This window comes from Etheostoma spectabile, chromosome 19, assembly GCF_008692095.1.
Source record: "Etheostoma spectabile isolate EspeVRDwgs_2016 chromosome 19, UIUC_Espe_1.0, whole genome shotgun sequence".
Lineage (NCBI taxonomy): Eukaryota > Metazoa > Chordata > Actinopteri > Perciformes > Percidae > Etheostoma > Etheostoma spectabile.
In genome coordinates this window covers 5,952,957-5,972,314 of record NC_045751.1, presented here as the reverse complement: position 1 = coordinate 5,972,314, position 19,358 = coordinate 5,952,957, and the positions used below count along the sequence as shown (strand labels likewise).

Below are 19,358 nucleotides of genomic sequence, written 5' to 3'. Positions count from 1 at the left end.
CACTGATTTAAGGAGACAAGGTAATCCAATTTATACTGGGCTTTATGGATGTGTGCAGGCCAGTCAAGGTATTCCAGACCAAACTGGGAAAACCATTCCTTAATGTAGCTGGCATTGTGCACACTGTCATGTTGCATCAGGAAAGGGAGAAACACAAACTGTTTCCACAAAGTTGGAAGCAAACTATTGTCTAAAATATAATTGTATGCTGTAGCATTAAGACTTTGTTCAGTTGAAACTAAGGGTTGCCTCACAACTAACCTGGAACTGGGTTGGTGCGTTTGGTTCAGTTTGTTTGTTTGGAGTCCAACTGAACTACAGGATCGAAAGCAACCACAGGGGCCCGGCCCAAACCATGGGATCATATGATTACATAGTGTATATTAGATTATGTTAACTCTGTTTAGTACTGCAATATCCAATATTAAATGTAGTTATTTTTGCCGTAGGAATGACATCAAAACACCAAGAAAAACTCTCAGCAGACCAGCGTTACAATCATACAAATATATTAGTTTGTTTTATTCAATTATATCCAATAATATGTCTCCCTTGACTTTGTGTAAGTTATTATAGAAATAAATACAGATCATATTGCAAATGCAGGGACAAGAGTTTTGGGATAATAAAGTGTTGAGGATGGGGGGCTTAAGGGGTTAAAGAGTAAATATTGGGTAAAGACTGTTTCTTTGAAGGTGTCCAGTAAATGATTGGCGCATGCATGCTTGTAGTCCCGCCTGTCTGTGATCTTCTACCTCAACCCAGGAGTTTCAAACTACAAGTCCCAACGGTTCTCTAGTCCTTTTCAGCTCTTTCTTCTAAAGGGATCCATGGGTTTTGGATGGCGCATAGTAGTTGTATTATTCCACCTTGCCAGCAACAGGGGACCTTACTGCAACCCAACCACATTTGCGTGGATATATTTATATATTTTTATATATAGATATACTTTTTGCCCCATTTGTATACAAAAATAGTGTCATTGTGGCTTTGTAAGCTGGAAGACTGAAGCACTCTTTTTGCATTTGGAAGACAAGAAGGAAAGTAAGAATATGGTGATTTCCTTAACATCTTTTCTGGAAGACTTTGTCACAATAACTTGGATCGTCCATGCAGTACAAAGAAGAGCAAAAAAAATAAATAAAAGAGTCAAAAAAAATCCCTAAAGGATCGATCACAGAATCACACACACACAGGTAGAAGACGTGTGTTTTTGAGAGAGAGACGAGACGGTGAATGAGCAGTCCACATGCTGCCGTTGCGCCAATTAAAATCCCGTTAAGTGATCAAAGGTCAGAGGTCAGTCAGTCGGCCCTTTGATTGACAGGTGAGTGCTGGAGGATTGTGGGGGATCCGGAGGTTTGAGACTCTACAGTTTTGGCATACTTAAGTCTTCCTCTCTTTGTAGATCGAGCTCTGTTGTTCAACATCCCACATGTGATAGAACAGTCACAGGTTTGCACTTATACAGCTAAAATGAACACGTCAAATCAACAAACACACATGGACAGACCAACAATGATTCATACCAATACAATCAGAATTCCTCAAATTTCATTACAAGTCACAGTACATCCACTGAGAAATACCCAAAACACAATCCATACTGGGTTTTTTTGTTTATTTTTTTAACCAAAAAACACCTGAAAGAAGGGTTAAATTAAGACATTTTAGCATAGCGTACAGTGTAAAGTCACTACTAAAACATTGCTGGTGCATTAGCTTGTGAGAGGTGAAGTCCCTCAATGATCTGTTTGTTAAGGTCACCCCCATTTAGCCACATGCTGTGTGTGTGTGTGCGTGTGTGTAATACAGATGTCTACGGGGATTGTGAGTGGGCTTTTAAAAACACAGACCCCCTTTTTATATATACAGTATATACTGTATTTATGAAGTTAATGTGGTGTCATACAGGATGTGACACAAGGTGCACTGGATTCCAGTATAAAAGCACTTTTTTTATAAAGCAGCTAAAGCGAAATAAAAAGAGAGAGAGAGAGAGAGAAAATGTGTCTGAGGACGGCGTCACTCTTGTCACGTGAGCCTTTCTCTTCCTCCCTCTCTTTTTTGTGTTTTCTGCTGCATTGCAGATGTGGTGAAGGGACTCCACCTCAAAGTAATGCATGCACACATACACACACACACACACACACACACACTCTCTTCTAACAGCAACCAAGCTCACAAAACGGGAAACATGTTAGAAAAATAAAAGCTCTAATAAAACATGCTGTTGGTTTCTATATCAATATTAATCCTTTTTTCCCCATACTCTCCCAATTATGTGGCTGCACCTTGTTAATGGAGTTTATTGCTTTCTGCCCAAGGACTCGTACTCATTGATTTGGCCTCTGATTTATCCTCTATTTTCCTCCCTCCCTCTCTCTCTCTCTGCCTATAATTTATTCCCCCTCGCACATATTGGACACACAGATATTCAATCACAGTTACAAAACGATTACACACAAAGACCAAAGCTAATGAGTAAGATCTAGACAAACACACACACACACACACGCACACACGCACACAGCCTCCAAGTTAAAGGGAAATGGTGTTTGCAAGAAGGGTTCCGAGAGAGGAAGTGAAACTTCAAAGAGAGGCTGGGAGGGCACACGTCAGCTACACTACAATATGTGGTACTTGCCCCCCCCCCCCTCTCTCTCTCTCTCTGAGTTCTTCAACACACTGGGTGACCCTCACTGCAGTTGTAATTCGCTCAGTAAGCAGGGAGGGCCCTGACTCGCAAGAAATGGGAGGGAAGGGAGTCCCCGGGGAGAGTGTGTGTGATGTGTGAAAGCGTGCGGCGGAATTAGACACATCATTTAACCTCCTCCGATACCCACACCACACAACACACACCAACACAAACACACACACACACAACCACACACACACACACACACATGCACACCTCTCCATCTTTTTTTTTTTCTTTCTTCATATACTCAAAGAAACAGCGATGCCAAGCCCAAAGGCCAATATTTAACATTTAGAGCTGAATCCCAAGACATTTATCAGGGAGTTAAAAGCAGTAAATTAAAAGAAGGAGGTGTGCAGGTCGCTAATCAAACATGCTCAAATGGACAGCCGGCGAGATAAATGGCTAACTTTATATCCTGTTATTCACACAGAACAGTTTGAGGTGAAGTCTGAAGGCCGGAGAGCAGACAGCCTGGAACATAGAAGCTGATTTCAGGCTTCTTCACAAAAGGACTCATACTACATACAAATGGATGCACTGCAAAACACACACGAGTCTGTGTGACACACACAAACACACAACACACACACACACACACACACACACACACACACACACACACACACACACTTTTGCAATCATGCAACATCTTTCCACATGCAACAAAATCCATTTTGTAATCTACCTTTTTTGCAAACACAGTGGTATACATATTTTTTCACGCATCTCTTTTTAAAATCTTTACCCTTACCTCCTTACCCAAATATATTAATAAAACTCCAATTGCAGGTAACGTTGAACATCTAAATCTGATTTCCCAACGACATCCGTTACATCTTCTGTAAAGAATTACAGTAATTAGATCACAGATGTGAATGAGAAATAGGAGCCTATTTGTCACACTGCTGAGAAAAGTATGGCCACTAACATAAAAAAGAGAGGTTGTCTTGTTAAATAGTATGAGGATGCGTATTCAAATAAAACTGCTAATCATAAAGAGCAATTAACGACTGACGCAATTTTAAGCGGCTGATGGACCATTTGTAATAGATTGTGTGTTTACTTACCACTGAGTCCACACACAGTTTGAGTATCTCAGCAATCTGAGATATGAATCCATAACTCACTAGATGTCAGCATTGACTGACGCTAGGTCGCGAGATCTGATGGCTCGGTTTGAAAGAGTCTTGGCTCTCATTGCTTTGAAGTCACTTTAACACCGAGTTTGAGGCAAGGAATAGGATGATTTTAGCCCTAAAAAAGATCTCAAAAGTCTAAAGTCTAAAAATGCCACAGTGTGTGTTATTTTTGTGTGTGCATCTGTACAGTTAATTTATGCATTGTTTTCAAAAGGTTAAAGGGCCTCTCAAGAAATATAATATTGCACTTACATAATGTTGGGGGACTCATATAATAAAAAAATAAAAAAGAACGGTTTGAATTGAAACAGCAGAGACTGAGATATCTTGACTTTTATTGTCGTGCAGAAGTCAAGCTGCGATAAAAAGCGGGATCCTACATTTCCTAATGTTTGGACAGTGGCTGACAGTGGCAGCAGCTACACGACTAAGGTAGAGAGTAGCATGAAAAGCCGAGATTCTGCATAGGGAGGTTGGTTGGGGGGGTGTTGCTTTCTTCTTTTACTAAACCCAACCGTCCCCGTTATTGCTTCCCTTAACCCAACCGTCCCGTTCTAGTCCCGCGTGTCATGGAAACCTAAGCCCACCCACGACCTTTTCCTCAACCTAACTGCGTCAAACAGGGACGCCAATAGTCCCCACCAAGCGCGTTTAGATAAATCGTGTTTAGATCTATTCAATTTAATTCAATTTTAGAGTTATCTTGAGACACTTTACAGATAGAGTAGGTCTAGACCCCACTCCCAAATTTACAAGGACCCAACAGTTCTAGTAGTTTCCTCCAGAGCAAGCAACAGTGGCGAGGAAAAACTTCCTTTTAGGAAGAAACCTCGGACAGACCCAGGCTCTTGGTAGGCGATGTCTGACGGGGCCGGTTGGGATTAGAATGAAGAGTGGCAATAACAGTCAATAAAAAAATTAAATAAAAAAAAAACGGTAATCTGACGGTAAAAGGAGACTTTCAGCGTCAATAACAACGCCAAAGGCACCTGACCAAGCGTGGGTATTTTACGCGATGGAAGTGAGAATCTGTTGCAGCTCCACACCTTGAAGAATCGGAATCGATAAGAGCCGTGATCGAAAGGAAGAACCGGGACTGGAGTCCCAATAGTTAAAATGAAAACAACGCCTAATCCTACATTTGTGTCATATTAGGATATCCAAAATTTAAGACAATATCTAGCCTCATGTATCGCTATCGATATAATAACGATATATTGCCCGGCCCTACCTCTATAACTCTTTCGCGTATGTAAAACTCCACACCTCTAGTGTGTAATGCAGGCTTGTGTGCGTGGTTACCACTGATTTATCTAAATTACAGCAGTACATCAACATTTTTTTTCATTATCTCCACAGTCCACCTATATAAATAAACTAAAATAGTTAGCCCTTAACTCTTCTTTAAAGCTTTTTTACTTTGATTTAAAGTATGAAAACAACAAACATGACACATACATTAAAAAAATATTGCAACGTAGATCTCCCAGCCCTTAAAACATACAGTAAGAGTCACAACAGAAGTCATGGCGTTGTCTGTCTGCTGGATTCCTCTTTTCTTTTTTTACCAAACCGTATCTCTCTATCCAATCCCACACAGTCTAAATTCTATTCCAGTGGACAGGAGCCTCATTTAATTCATCATTTGAGTAATTATTTTTCTGAATAATAATCAAACGTGTTCTGGATTTAGCAATCAATAGGATGGGTGACTGGTTGGACACGCTGACCTGAGGATCTATTAAACAGTTTAATTAAGTTCTTTATATGTAGCAGTTATTACTTGTGTCAATAAGTCACAAAAAATGGAAATAACTGACATTTTCTTTACTTTAATTTATTTGTCAAATCATCTCTCTCTCCCTGTCACCCATCCTCACTTCCTCTCCCGCCCCCCCAGCTCAAGCTACCTCTCTTTTCATTCTCCTTCCGTAAACTAATCTGTGCTCTCTCTCTCTCTCTCTCTCTCTCTCCCTCTCTCTCTCTCTCTCTCTTCCAGGAAAACAGACGTAAAGTTTGCTTCATCTCTCAGGTAGCAGATTAATTTGCTCAGCAACTTGCCTCCATTCTGCAGGTTATCAGCTATTAATATTTACAACCACAGGTTACGCGGGAACAGAGGATTATAAGTGTGTGTCTGTGTGCGAGTGTGAGTGTGTGTGTGTGTGTGTTCCGGAAATGCGCGCCGCATTATAATTCCCCTCCTAAAACTCTTCAAATTATTCTTTCCCCCCCAAGAATCGCTCTCCATCTCGGTTTTCTTTACTTCGGACGGCCCCTCTCTCCGAGCCCTGATCATCAATCTAAACTCGCCTCTACCTCCTGGAAACATAGGAGCCTCTCGCTTCACACAATACATAAACATTAGGCAGAAACAATTACCCCGCCTGGCATATTGTACCAAGAAAGTTCGATATGAAAAATGATTGCTTTTTTTGTTGAATGGCAAGAACAAAATGGAAACACACTCTCACACTCTCCAATGAGCACTGTGAAATATTTCTTTCCCAAGGGAGTCTATCACATTAAACACTAAAGAAAATATGATCAAAGTAAATATAACACAGCTATCTTTCCATTTTCTACTTCTTTTTTTTGGGGGGGGGATTCACCATTCTTATACTTTGCAACAGATATCAATTTAAATTATTTATATATGACTTTGGTTTCAAATTTGTCTTCCTAACAAAACTAGTCAAAGTAATCATGATCTATGAACTGTCAATCATAAAAGTATGAGACTTGTGAAATGACAAGAAGGTTGAATTCCTTTGCATCATAACCAGTAAGCAGTAGAGGTGTATGGTAATTCCCATCAAGCGATTCATGTGAAGCATGGTGTGTTTTTTGTCATAAATAGAGTTGCTTGGATGACAAATCCATGTGTAAATACTTAGACTTAAAGGACCACTCCGGGGATTTAGCAATGCACTTCCGTAAAGTTAGGGGACTTGCTATGGGTCAAGCCCCCCCACCCACCCCCACCATAACACAATGTGTTGGCATCTTATTTTTCAGATTTTCTGGTAAACACCCACATATTGGCAACCGTGGCTCAGGTGGCAAGACCAGTCGCCTACCAATCGAAAGGTTGGTGGTTTCGATCCCTGGCCTTGCAGTTCCATGCTGAAGTGTCCTTGGGTAAGACACTAAACCCCAAATTGCTCGGATCGGAGTGTGAAGGTGTGTGAAGGTGTCACCTTGTACGGCAGCCTCGGCCCCAGTGTATGAATGGTGAATGGTTCCTGTACTCTGTTAAAGCGCTTTGAATCGTCGTAGAGACTACAGTCCATTTACATTTCCTTACTCTGCCTACCAACCCGGGACATGTTGTGTTTCAGCTTGGGTTGGGTTCATGTTCGGTTTTTATTTTAAACAGGAATCCCATTACATTGTGGGAGTTTGACTGCATATGTTAAAAAAAAGGTTTTATAAAGCATTTTTGTGGCTCCAGAAGGAGCTGTGCTGATGATTGCCTCAAGTGATGTCACATGAGTCAGTGTCGGCAGTTGGGGCTAAAAAACTATTTTTAAAATATGGAAGAAATGTGGGGGTATGGAGTCAGAAAGAAGGCAGGTTACTAAACCTCTGTAGCCCGCTCCTCATCTCTGCTCTACTAGCATAACACACCAGAATCGCCAACTAAACTGATCTGTGGTCGAGTTGCTATGGGTTTAATGTTGGCCCGAGGAAGGAGGACTGCCTGGAACAGAAGAAAAAGATGATATCGCTGGTTCTGCTTCATAATATTTTATATATTCATTTTATCTATTTATTATTAAACTGTACATTGTGAATGAGTACCTCAAATACATTTTGTTATTGCAGGTGTGTTGTTATGTCATGGCAGGTGTGTCGCTCTGCACCCAAGGAAGTGCAGTGTCAAGTGTAAAAATCTCCATGAGCGGTTCTTAAGAAAGCTGCAAGCAATACAACAAGCCAAGCAATCGGCCCGTTTCGAATAGGCATGTTTTGAACGGGCACTGTACTAGTGAATTAGACTGAGGAAAAACACAGCTGTGGGTGCCCAACTGGCAGTACCAATGCCGGTATGGCCCAGGTTTTGGGCTTAGTTTTAGGCCTTTGTGTAGCTGTACTCCAGTGTTTCCTCTATGTTGATTTTATTGTGGGGGCCCGCCATGGCAAAATTTCTGCCGCCACGGTATCAGAAATAGGGCAGAGTCACAATGTAGTCGCGGTTGCCTTTTAGGTTATCCTGCCGGCATGATGCCCATGTTGACTGCCGCTCACTTCTCAGTTTAACAACAAGTAGAACTATTCAGTGGTAATTGGGCCCGTCCAGTTTAACCCCACATACTGTTGTCTTGATCTAGTCTAGGGGGGGGCGCTATAGCCCACAGCTAAAACAAATCCTAAAGGAAACACTGTACTCCACACCTCCAGTATTTCTGTTAGACTAAAGTCTCCAATCCCAACCCAACATTACTCAAGTGATGTCACTAGGGTAACAGTCTAAGTGCATACAGTACACAGAATATTTATTGCATGGGGTAAGCGATAAGGGGTAGCACGGAATGCAATTATTAATCAAAACCAATTTTTTCTTTTGTATTTTTAGACGAGAATAGCACATTGAGTGATGGAGGGTCCTCAGATAATGTGCGGGCCTCGGGGGGTTTGTGCAATGCTTGGCCAGCCACAGTAAGAACAGCTATTGCAGTGCAATCACAAGCTACACCGTCAGCTTCCATCAGTACCCCATCACAATGATGATTTCCTCATCCTCTACCAGAACCTGTATACACACCGTGTGTGTTTGTGTGTGTGTGTTAAGTTGCGAGATCATTTTCTGCAGCCGTTGCTCGTGGATATCAGGACGCCAACGTGTGTGCACAGAGTACACACACCTTTGCGTGTGTGCGTAAATGTCAGTGTAATAATGAGTGTGTGTGTCTGTGGTTATGCATTGTGTCGAGGGAGCTCTTGGCCCCTCGTTTAAGGGTTGAAAGATTCTGATCAGCCCCAGACTCCATTAACAGAGCCAGAGAGGACGGGAGGGGTTTCTTGTGCCGCCGAGTGGAAAATTGAGTCCATGTCACAAACTAATCAAATCGCACCAAAGGTGAATTGAAGAAGAAGGGGACAAAAGCACGCACGCACGCACACACGCACAAACACACACACACACACACACACACACACATACACACACACACACACACAGGGCTGACAAGTATCTAGGCCATCACACAAAGTCGCTGACACACAGAAGATGTGGACTGAGCAGATGGCTGCAGCACAAAAAGTCTGCAAGGGTCTCTGTGACAGCCTCACATTAGCATGGCTTCGAGTGCGGCTAACATTAGCATGGAGCCCTGTGGGGAAACGAAAACCCAACCCATTTGTTAAGTGTGCGCTGCAGCGGGACCGATTTGACCGTTGCACCCGTTGGTGGTAAAACCAGGAAGACTTTTGCTAGGACATTTGGTCGGCTGGAAGGATGTCACTGAAGATGGCTAGAGGGTGTGTGTGTGAGATATCCTTTCCAGCAGGTTAAACACGCTGCGCTGACATGCTATTCTTTGCTAGGCGACTGATGGCCTCTTTGTGGAGTTATTGCTTTTATATGCCAGGCTTTGATGATCACAATCTAATAAGAAGGTGGATGGGCTGGTGTGTGTGTGTGTGTGTGGGATCTGCTCCTTTTTTTTCTCCAACTGTACACCACTGCATTGTGGTACGCATAGTTCTCAAGGGGGTCAGTGTCGCCGGTACGGAGTAGCCCTAAAACCGTGTTCTGGTGTCCGCCGCGTCCTCTCCCCCTCTCCTCCCCACCCGCGTCTCTGAGCGCTAGGACGTTGTTTTGGTTTTGGATTTAGGGTCCTTCTTGCCGTTCTGGAGCACGGGCGACTCACTGGAGGTCTTGGGCGTTTTCCTAGGTGGACTCTGCTCGGCAACGTCGTGTAGAGAAGGCTCCCGGTACATGGCCACTGGGGAGGGAGAAGGGTGCACATAGGTCATTTAGTCTTACACCTTTTTAACCAATAACGTAGTCACCTAAAGTTTAGTAAACATGCCTTTTAAAGGGCAGTAAAAATGTAGTAGAAAGTAGTAAAAATTAGTAAAAATGCCTAAAATTACAGCTCAAGGTCCACTCACTTCATCTCTGCACAAGGTAAATGGGACTGTTCTGTCAGTCTTGTATAGTATATAGTATATTTTCCATTTCCACAACACAATGATGACTGAATACTTGACTGGTCATCCAATGTCAATCTCTAAGTTCTTTAAGTATGGTGACAACACCAGGGTTTCTGCAGGTTTCACCAAGTCAAATGTAAGACTTTTAAAGACCATTATGAATGAAGACCTATACCACAACCTGAAATGCACACAATTACTAAATACATTTATCGAAATTGAATAAAAGCAAAACGGAGTAATAATACGGCGTCCTTGAGTGCCGAGAAAGGCACCTTTAAATAAAACGTATTATTAATAGTCGATAAATATACAGCAATTTATATTTGGACTAGCAAAAGAAAACTAGAACATCATGGAATGAAAAACAACAAAGATTAAAAAGCACTGCAGAAGCATTGGAGGTAGCGTTGCATGGACGTAGGAAAATTTAGACCTGTTAAAAATGATTAAAGACGTAGAACACACAACTCTGGAACAGTGTGCACGGTATGTACTAATCTGTAGTACCTTCAATGAGTTTGGGCAGGAAGTGCGCTGCTCCCTTTGTCTTCTTGACACGGTTTCCTTTCATGACCTGTCCATCTCGGTTGATGCCGATGTACCACGCCCGACCCGACTGGGTCTGTCTGTACAGGATGGAGGAGTAGGTGACGTAGTAGTTCTCAAACACACTCTCCTTAAACTTACACTCGGGCGTGAAGTGTTCCTGAAAGACACACACAGAGAGAAAAAGACAGACGCACACACAACAGGTCAGATGACAAGAATAATACATTTGGTGTGTCTGCCATTTTTTTTTTTTAAATCTGTTCTATTATTTATATATTTACTCTGCAATTCCACTGGACTTAGCAGGAAATGGGAGGAAATGGGCTCCACATTTCATTGTGACAGGGTTACAGGAGCAGCTGTGGCTGCATTAACAAACTGCACACACACACACACACACACACACACATACAAACACTCATCCCAGCATGTGCACACGCCTGTTTGCCAAGCGGTTTGTGAGATGTGATGCCATAACTCAGCCAATTTCGGTTTACCTGTAACAAACAACAATCGCCCGGATCCTTCACCCCACTGTGGTTTAACTGTTGGCCTTCAAAACACACCCACCCACCCACCCACACCCACACCCACACCCACACCCACACAACTGCATTAGTACGTCAACACCAGCCTCCCTCTATCTCCCTCTCGTTAGCGCTCTCACATATTCCCTCTCTATCTCATATTCTGCCTTTCCTTCTTCACTTCATTCCCCCCATCCCGTTGTCATTTGGTAACCTTGTTGAGGAACAAACCAATTTGCAGGATTGATTTGGAGCCTTGATGTGACGGAAAAGGCCTGAATAAGGAGTTTGCTCTTGCTCTCTCTCTCTCTCTCTCTCACTCACCCTTCCCATGCTCTCGTCTTCTCTCGCCACTTGTCTGCCACCGCAGGGCCCTAACGTTTGCCTACAGTATATCCATTGTACCCCACATAAACAAGCTAATTACATCGACTGTATTGCCCATTCTTTAATTACACATCCATTCACTTAGGCAGCCGTTGATTTCCTCACCCACCCATTAACTTAGCTCTAATAGCACAGAGTGAAATCCAAAGGTCTGGAGTCTCTGGGAAGGTGTAATCAGATCGCTATCATTAACCGTGTTTGCACTGCAGTGTGTCGCATCTCATCTTCTCTGCACCCTGTGTGTTTGGATGAGTGTGTGTGTGTGAGTGTATAAATTCAGAGGGTGGTACTTTAAAGGATAAAGCCTGCTTAAGCCCCATCACCGTCACACACAGGCACGCATTTCTACAAAACCTTTGGAAGGACATTTCCCCAGTTTCCTACTGGAACCGTTAATATATGGCAAAGGTCACGTGTGTGTTCTTTCCATCCGAGAAAAAAAAGGTCACATTGGCAGGACCAATGAAGCAGCTGTGGAAAGTAACTAAGTACATCCACTCAAGGGCTTCAGTACAATTTTGAGGTGCTTGTATCTTCATTTAATAAGAACTTAGACTTTACTGCTCTGCATTTTAAAGAAAAATTGGAAAAGAAACTGAACCTGATGTTTCATCACAGCCAGGATTTAAATCTACTTTGTTTACTTGTTTGTGTATTTGTTTATTTGTTTATTTCATATTACTGTTCAATAGGTTTGTTTATGTATGCCCCTTTGGCAACAAACCCCTTTCTGATTCTTATTTAACACTAGAGCCAGGTATTAGGCATTTCCCGATGTATCGGTCTCGGCAACTCATTTTTTAAATATTCATTCTTTAGAATAATTTATAATAACAAATAAATGATTCTGATAAATTAATATTAAAAAGCAAAAATTGTTGGTGTTGGTGTTGCATAGTTTGTCCACCAGAGGGCGCTCTACAACATCCCTGTTGGCAACACTGATTTTGTTTTTTGTTAATGTGTTTTTGTTCAAAGGACTTTAACTTTCATATCTTACGTTTGTATTTTTTTTAATTTGGTTTATCAGAACTTTAATATATTTTCATGTTCCTCTGTTGTGACAATTAAACAAATTATTATCATATTATTTTAGGGAGAACTCAAATAACTAACAACAGTAACAAAGAAGTCTGTTTGTTTAGTAATGCGTTTCTGGAATTTTTTCTATACACACACACACACACACACACACACACACACACACTCGATTATTTGTTATTGTTATTTATTATTATTCGTATTTTCAAATAACCACATATTTGTATCGGCCTTAAAAATCCTTTATCGGTCGGGCTCTAATTAACACAGTGTATTTTTTGTTTCTAGATGCAAATTAAAATTAACAGTGGTGCAGTGGTAATTACACTTTTTTTGCATCACATATGTGGAATTAACTCCCAGAAATCTGCAGGTCCGTTGCAACTCACTCGTTTTAAATCGAGGCTGAAAACACTTGTCACCTACTATTCTTTAGCCGGGCTGTGTCCTCATCTTCTCTCAAGTGTCTACACTGTTGACAGCAAACAAACGCAAATACAGAACACTTCCCCACACAGAGGTTGAGCAGATTCGCTCTCATTAAACTACAATCAAGTAACAGAACTCAACACTTGTTGCCCTGGCTGAGAAAAGATGTTTGACATAATAGTAATGCACATTTTAATGCTTTTCAAACCCATGTTAAAGTCTTAAAGGCTAAACATAAGGAGATAAGCAACAAACATGAGCACAAATCTGTTTCGTTTTCAAAGAATTATTAATTTATAATTTCCCCTTGTAAAATACACCTTTAATATTTCATGTAATTTAACTCTGTGTAATGCTTAGCATGGTGCTACACAGACAGAATCCCCTGGAAGGGAAACAGAAAGACTCATGTGCAGCTTGCATGCATGAACACACTCCCCTCTGCAAGCATGCTGGGACTTCACTGCATCTATTCTTTTGTGCAAATCATCACTATACTTTGTTTTCATCTGGCAGTTGTAAATATATACATTACACACACACACACACACACACACACATATCCATAAATGTGTATATAGAGTACATATTTATACATATGTGTAAATACACATTTATACATAACTACTGTATATACATATATGCATATACAGTATATGTGTTTATACATATATACTGTATACATATATATGTGTTTATACATACGTATTATACAAATATGTGTATATATACATATACTGTATGTATACACACACACATACATGTATGTATATATATATATATATATATATATATATATATATATATATATACACACACACACATATATTTGTATACACACACACAAACACACACACAAAAGTTGCATACTATTTCACCTTATTTATTTTTCACAAGTACGACGGTGTGCAGGACTTTCTTTGCAACTTTTGACCTGCTTGTCCCCCACGGACGCACCTGTCTCACATTGCAGCTAGCACAAAATATTTTCCTGTAACCATCATATATCAAAATGTATTTCAATTCAATCAGTCCATCTCCACTTTTGTCCTGGCCCAAAGCCAACCACATATACTTAGTCACAAACACACACTCGGGGTGCCATCAGCGCTGCAGCTTAATAGGATAACACACTATTAAGCAGTCGTTTAGAGAGAGCCATTATTCACATACAGCAGACACACAGGCGACGGACGCACATCTGTCTGCAGAGCGTTTACTCTTGACTCCACTTCAGGCTGATTTAATCATTTCCTCTCGATCGCAAACTGAGAACAGGGCTTCCTTACACCTCTTCACTTACAACTAACAGGGTACAGAACTCCACTGAATAAACACAGCGCACATTCATCTGACAGCTTTAATTACTAGTTCCTTTACAAATTATGACTGTTGCACACAAAACACGTGTAGTTTATAAAATATGTTTTATCATAAATGAAACTACCCAACAATACACAGGCCTACACGTACAGCTGAAAGGATTAACCCCTAAACCCCTAACCCTGTTTGGATTGTTTCCAGTTTCTAAATTGTGAGGATTTTTTCTGCATTGTGTACTTTCACTTTTAATACTTGAAGTACATTTTTCGAATGATACTTGCATACTTTTAATTAGGTAACATTTTTAATAAAGGACTTTTACGTGTAAAAGTACTTTAGCGAAGGATACGTCTTCCAATACAGTTGAATGAGTCCAAAAACTCTCATTCCTCTCATCTGAAAGACAAGTCAGACTGAATTCTCACCGCTGCGGTTCCTCTTGTGTCCAGCAGGGGTTGCTCCAAACACACAGGCAGTCTGGCACTCCAGTCACTGGTCATGCTGCTGTTGATGCACAAAATTAACTTGGTGTCTACTTGCCACTCCATAATGCTCAGCTCTCCCCAAAGGGCCTCTTTTAGCACGCTAAAACCACTCGAGGTCCCAGAGCAGCTACAACTCCACAACAGGATTTCTTTCTGTGCTCCTATTTATGCACCGAACTCCATGTGAATTCTATTTTGCTGAAACGTCCCATCATGTTGCATTCAACGAAATAGGATGCAGACGGATATAAACAAAAAATGCAGTATGATATCATTGTCTTGTACAACCCCAGGGCCTGAAAGCTGTTTCTAACTGACTTTTAGAAAGAAAGAGACAACAAAGAACATGGACATAGAGACATTTGAAAATGAAAGTCCACTCAGGAAAACAGAGACGGACACACACTCACTAATCAGATAGGGCCAGTAAAAAATATTCATAAGCAAACACTTCTTGACACTAAATCTACTAAATTAAATCCTCTCAAAAAACACACAGATCCTTTTAGAGGAAGCAAGAAGATTGTGTGTGTGTGTGTGTGTGTGTGTGTGTGTGTGTGTGTGTGTGTGTGTGTGTGTGTGTGTGTGTGTGTGTGTGTGTTTGTACATCCACTCATGCATGTCTGCTGTTGTGACAGAGAGACATGACGGATCCCTCTTACATCAGTGGGAGGCCACCCGGCGCCAGATGACACACACACACACACACACACACACACACACACACACACACACACAGTGACGGATGGACTGGTTGCCTCCAGTCATCGCTCACCCCAACAGACAGAAGAGAGGAAGAGAGGGGACAGGAGAAAACAAAAGAATGAAATGGCGAAAAAGACGACATGAGAGGCGAGGAAGGGGACGGAGAAAAAGTACAGCAAGATTATTCTCCAGTAATGATACCCCGCCCATCTCATTTCCATCCGTTGACACCTAAAGACATCATTCAGCCCCGTTTTGCAGGATAACCAATTCAGCACCCCCCCAGCTGGGGAATTGATTCAATGTGAAAAGTCAATAGGCATTAGTCCAGAAAAAAAAAAAGCCTGGCTTAGGCTTTGATTGGACTCACGATGCGGCGCCGCAACCGCGTGTGAAGAACTTTAAAACGATTTACACGCCGCAATCGGGCAAACCACAGGTTAATCCCGGGGCTTTTCAGTCGCAGGCACTTATCCCAGCATCCCAGAGGACAAATGTATTTTACGGCGTCGATAGAGCGCACATATGACTGGGCCTGTATGTGTGCTCACTGTACATGACAAGGGAAGCGCATGAGATGTGTTGCGTTTTCGCAGCCCTCTGTAAATGATGTTTGCAGTTACATGTGTCAGCAACTACAACTGATCAATACAGGCTTTCCTGTCACAGTTGTACCGGTCACCAAATGCACACTGGGAGGATGGATGGCCTTTATTCGAGCAAAATGGGATTTTGCAGGCCAGCGGCAATGTTTATGATGGACCGGATAGATAGGCTGATAAGCGTTGGACAAAGTTTGTGTTATGAAGTCCTCAGCCGTGTCTCAATTTAAGACAGGAAGATCCATTGTCAAGACCAACAAGTCGTAAGTCTAATCTTTGTGTTTCAAGTCCAACACAAACCGATGATGCACCCTTCACCAAATGTAATGACATTTTACTTTTTCAAAAAGTCATAGAGTCATTTGTGGGTTGTCAATTTACATACATATGACACTGACTCCTTTAAAAAAAAGGTTATTTCTTAATAAACTTAAAGCAGTGGTAGGCAGTTTGTTTTTGCCAATGTTTGGGCCAAAATTATTTAATAATCTTTTAGCATATTGTAAGTATAGTGGTCTGAGAGAAAACTAGACTTCTGCATCACGCTTTGGCTTTGTTTCCAGGCTTTAGAAACTCTAGCCTGTGACGGGAGACTTTGTCCAATCACAGGTCATTTCAGAGAGAAATGACCTGTTTTGGGCGGGGGAGAGGGAGAACTGGAGGAAGAGGTCTTACTCTACTTCAAATATTGGCGTTTTAGTTGTTTCTTTCTACTCCCTGCAGCTTCAACGTTTTGTATGTTATTTCCTGCAACTGAATCATTACACTCGTCCATCACATTTTTGAGGGAAATATTGTACTTTACTCCACCTCATTTATTTAGGATTTATTTATTTTATCAGAACAATGCACATTAATCAACATTTCTGTAAATGTGCTAGTGTTAGTCAGAGAGCTAAGTTTTACCTAGTTACTTAGCACGCATGTCTTTATGGTGGGCGGAAAACAGAGCACCCGGAGGAAAACACCCGCCCGGACCTGGGATCAAACTCTGCACAGAACTCGCTGTGAGGCAGAAGTGCTATAATAATAATTTATACTGTTTATTGAACCCCAGTGGGGAAATTACAATTTTAAGTTTTGTTAGTAATCACTACACATAGGCCTGAAATACACGCACATGCTCAGGACCTAATCATGCGCTAATGGAGAGATGTCAGAGTGAGTGGGCTGCCAGACTATTGCCGTTAGCCGTTTTGGGGGGGGTATGTTGCCTTGCTCAAGAGCATGCGGCAGCGCCCAGGAGTTGAACTGGCATCTCTTCAGCATCCAATCCACACTCTGTACTTTGGTCCATTCGGGGACTTGAACCAGCGGCCTTCTGGTTCCCAACTCCCTGCGGACTGAGCTACTGCCACCCCCAACCTATATACTGTTAACAGGTTAACTGATTGGTACCCATAGTTACAGTTACAAGAGTATGACATCCATAAAGATACAAGATTATGAAAATACACCAAAAACTGAAAAGTACTCAAAATCGTATACTCAAGTACAAATACCCAAGGTTCCACCAATCCGGACGAGAGAGAGAAATGTAAATATGAAATAAAATCATTTAAAAAAAGGAAAAACAAGATTATAAGCATGCCAAATTTTTGCCTTTGTTTTAAATTTTATTTATGATACTTTCATAAAAACTTTAAAAGTCTGTACAAGCAGTCGTATATCTTTGTTGCGTGGGGATGAGGGTCATGTCATGATAAAAGCCAACAGGTCAAGTTTGCTTCACAACAACTGAGTCGAGTGGCCGTCTGTCAGATCCCATCTCCAGCCCTGCTGTCTCTGTCCTGTCCCTCCTGTCTCTTCATCTCACAATCCAATAAACAAAGAAACTGACATTAAAATGTTTTTTTCAGGGATGGCTCGGATTGTGAAAAACAAACATACTGGACTGATGACAAACAGAGCCGTTTTCTTTCATCCAAAAAGTTGATTCAGTGGGGTTTGGTAGTTGGTGACACGGAACAGGAAAACCCCTTCAATGGCCCCGAGAAGAGAGTTTCTGTATGACGTAATTATATGTAAGCCTTTTTGTATTATAACTATGCATCGACGACATCTGACAATCTGAGACGAGTCAACAGCAGTGTAATCGTGAAGCTATTGGAAAGACTATGGAGCAGTGGGAATACAGGATTTTGGCTGAGGATAACCGTGAAATAAAGTGGGGCATTTTGCTGTCCCTGTGTAGTGAATAATGAAATATTTACCTGCAGATGCAACTCTTGTCAGAAGGATAAGAATCAGCACTAAACGCACACAGAGCAAGGTTAGGATTACACAAGCTTGTTTAGCAGCAACGCTGATTATTATCTGAGCAAATGAGCAGGAAAAAAACAACTTTAATTGAGGACAAACAGGCTGAGGAAGCAGTACAGGAGCTTGCAAAATAATTGTCTAAGGACGGGAATAATTATCATGTGTTAATTTATGCACAACACGTATTTTACAATAACTTTGAATCCGCCGCGTGACTTAGGCTACCAGTTTCAAGTGAACGCAGCAACTGTGTTGTGTTTCAGAAAACGGCAGCTGCAGACTGTTGGACGTCCCGCTGTTGGAATCCCCGACAGGGAATTACAGTCACACTTTACACCGTTTAGCTGTCAGCATTTTAACCACGAACAATCCAGCTAACGTTACCTGCTGCCAAGAGTAATGTTATCTAGCATCACATGCAGCGATGCTTCTGTTGCCTGTAACGTCCGTTTCGGAGCATCAGAGAGAGGCGCCGGCGTTTCAGTGGCACCGAAATGAGGCACCGCGATCCACCTTGTTATTCGGTCCGGTAAATACCGGTTGTTAAGGCACCGGTGCTGTATTAGCACTGGGTCTCGGTACCCAGCCCTAGAAGAAACTAGGGCCCGGTTAAGATAATGATCACTTCAGTAATAGTAAATATAGTCAATAATCACGTTGTTTGAGTTACCCGATATAGATCCATAACATTGAGAAAGCAATGTTTTAATGTATGCCTTTTCACCACGGATGTATAAGCAAAAGGTACTTCAAACATGCTATTGGGAGGGTCTGTCCTTAATATAAACATGAACCTTGTGCATTAAAAAAAAAAAATGTGTCTTTTTGTTTGTGCAATCTACAGCATAGGTTCTCTGAGAATCTTTTTTTTTATCCAAGCAAAATTGGTATCTAAGTGAAATTCCCCTACTTCTAGATGTAGAATTAAATCAGAAATGTGACTGAATGGGGAAAATTATTGACGATACCCAGTCCTAGTAGAAACCATCACTCACCATCACTCAGCACTAAAGGAAGAAAACTCAGAAACAGTCTACGTT

The 19,358-nt window shown here is 41.5% G+C and overlaps 1 protein-coding gene across 3 annotated transcripts in view; it reads right to left on the bottom strand.

Annotated features, from left to right (window-relative positions):
• Positions 1 to 7,970: 7,970 nt before the first annotated feature.
• fgf11a (fibroblast growth factor 11a) overlaps positions 7,971 to 19,358 on the bottom strand; it is a 155,074-nt gene continuing 143,686 nt past the window's right edge. For all 3 annotated transcript variants that reach the window (XM_032544735.1, XM_032544733.1, XM_032544734.1), the window contains 2 exons: positions 10,516 to 10,714; positions 7,971 to 9,794 (listed from right to left, as the gene is read on the bottom strand). In XM_032544735.1, the coding sequence (XP_032400626.1) occupies positions 9,655 to 9,794; positions 10,516 to 10,714 (339 nt within the window). In that variant the 3' untranslated portion in view covers positions 7,971 to 9,654. The remainder of the gene's footprint in view (positions 9,795 to 10,515; positions 10,715 to 19,358) is intronic.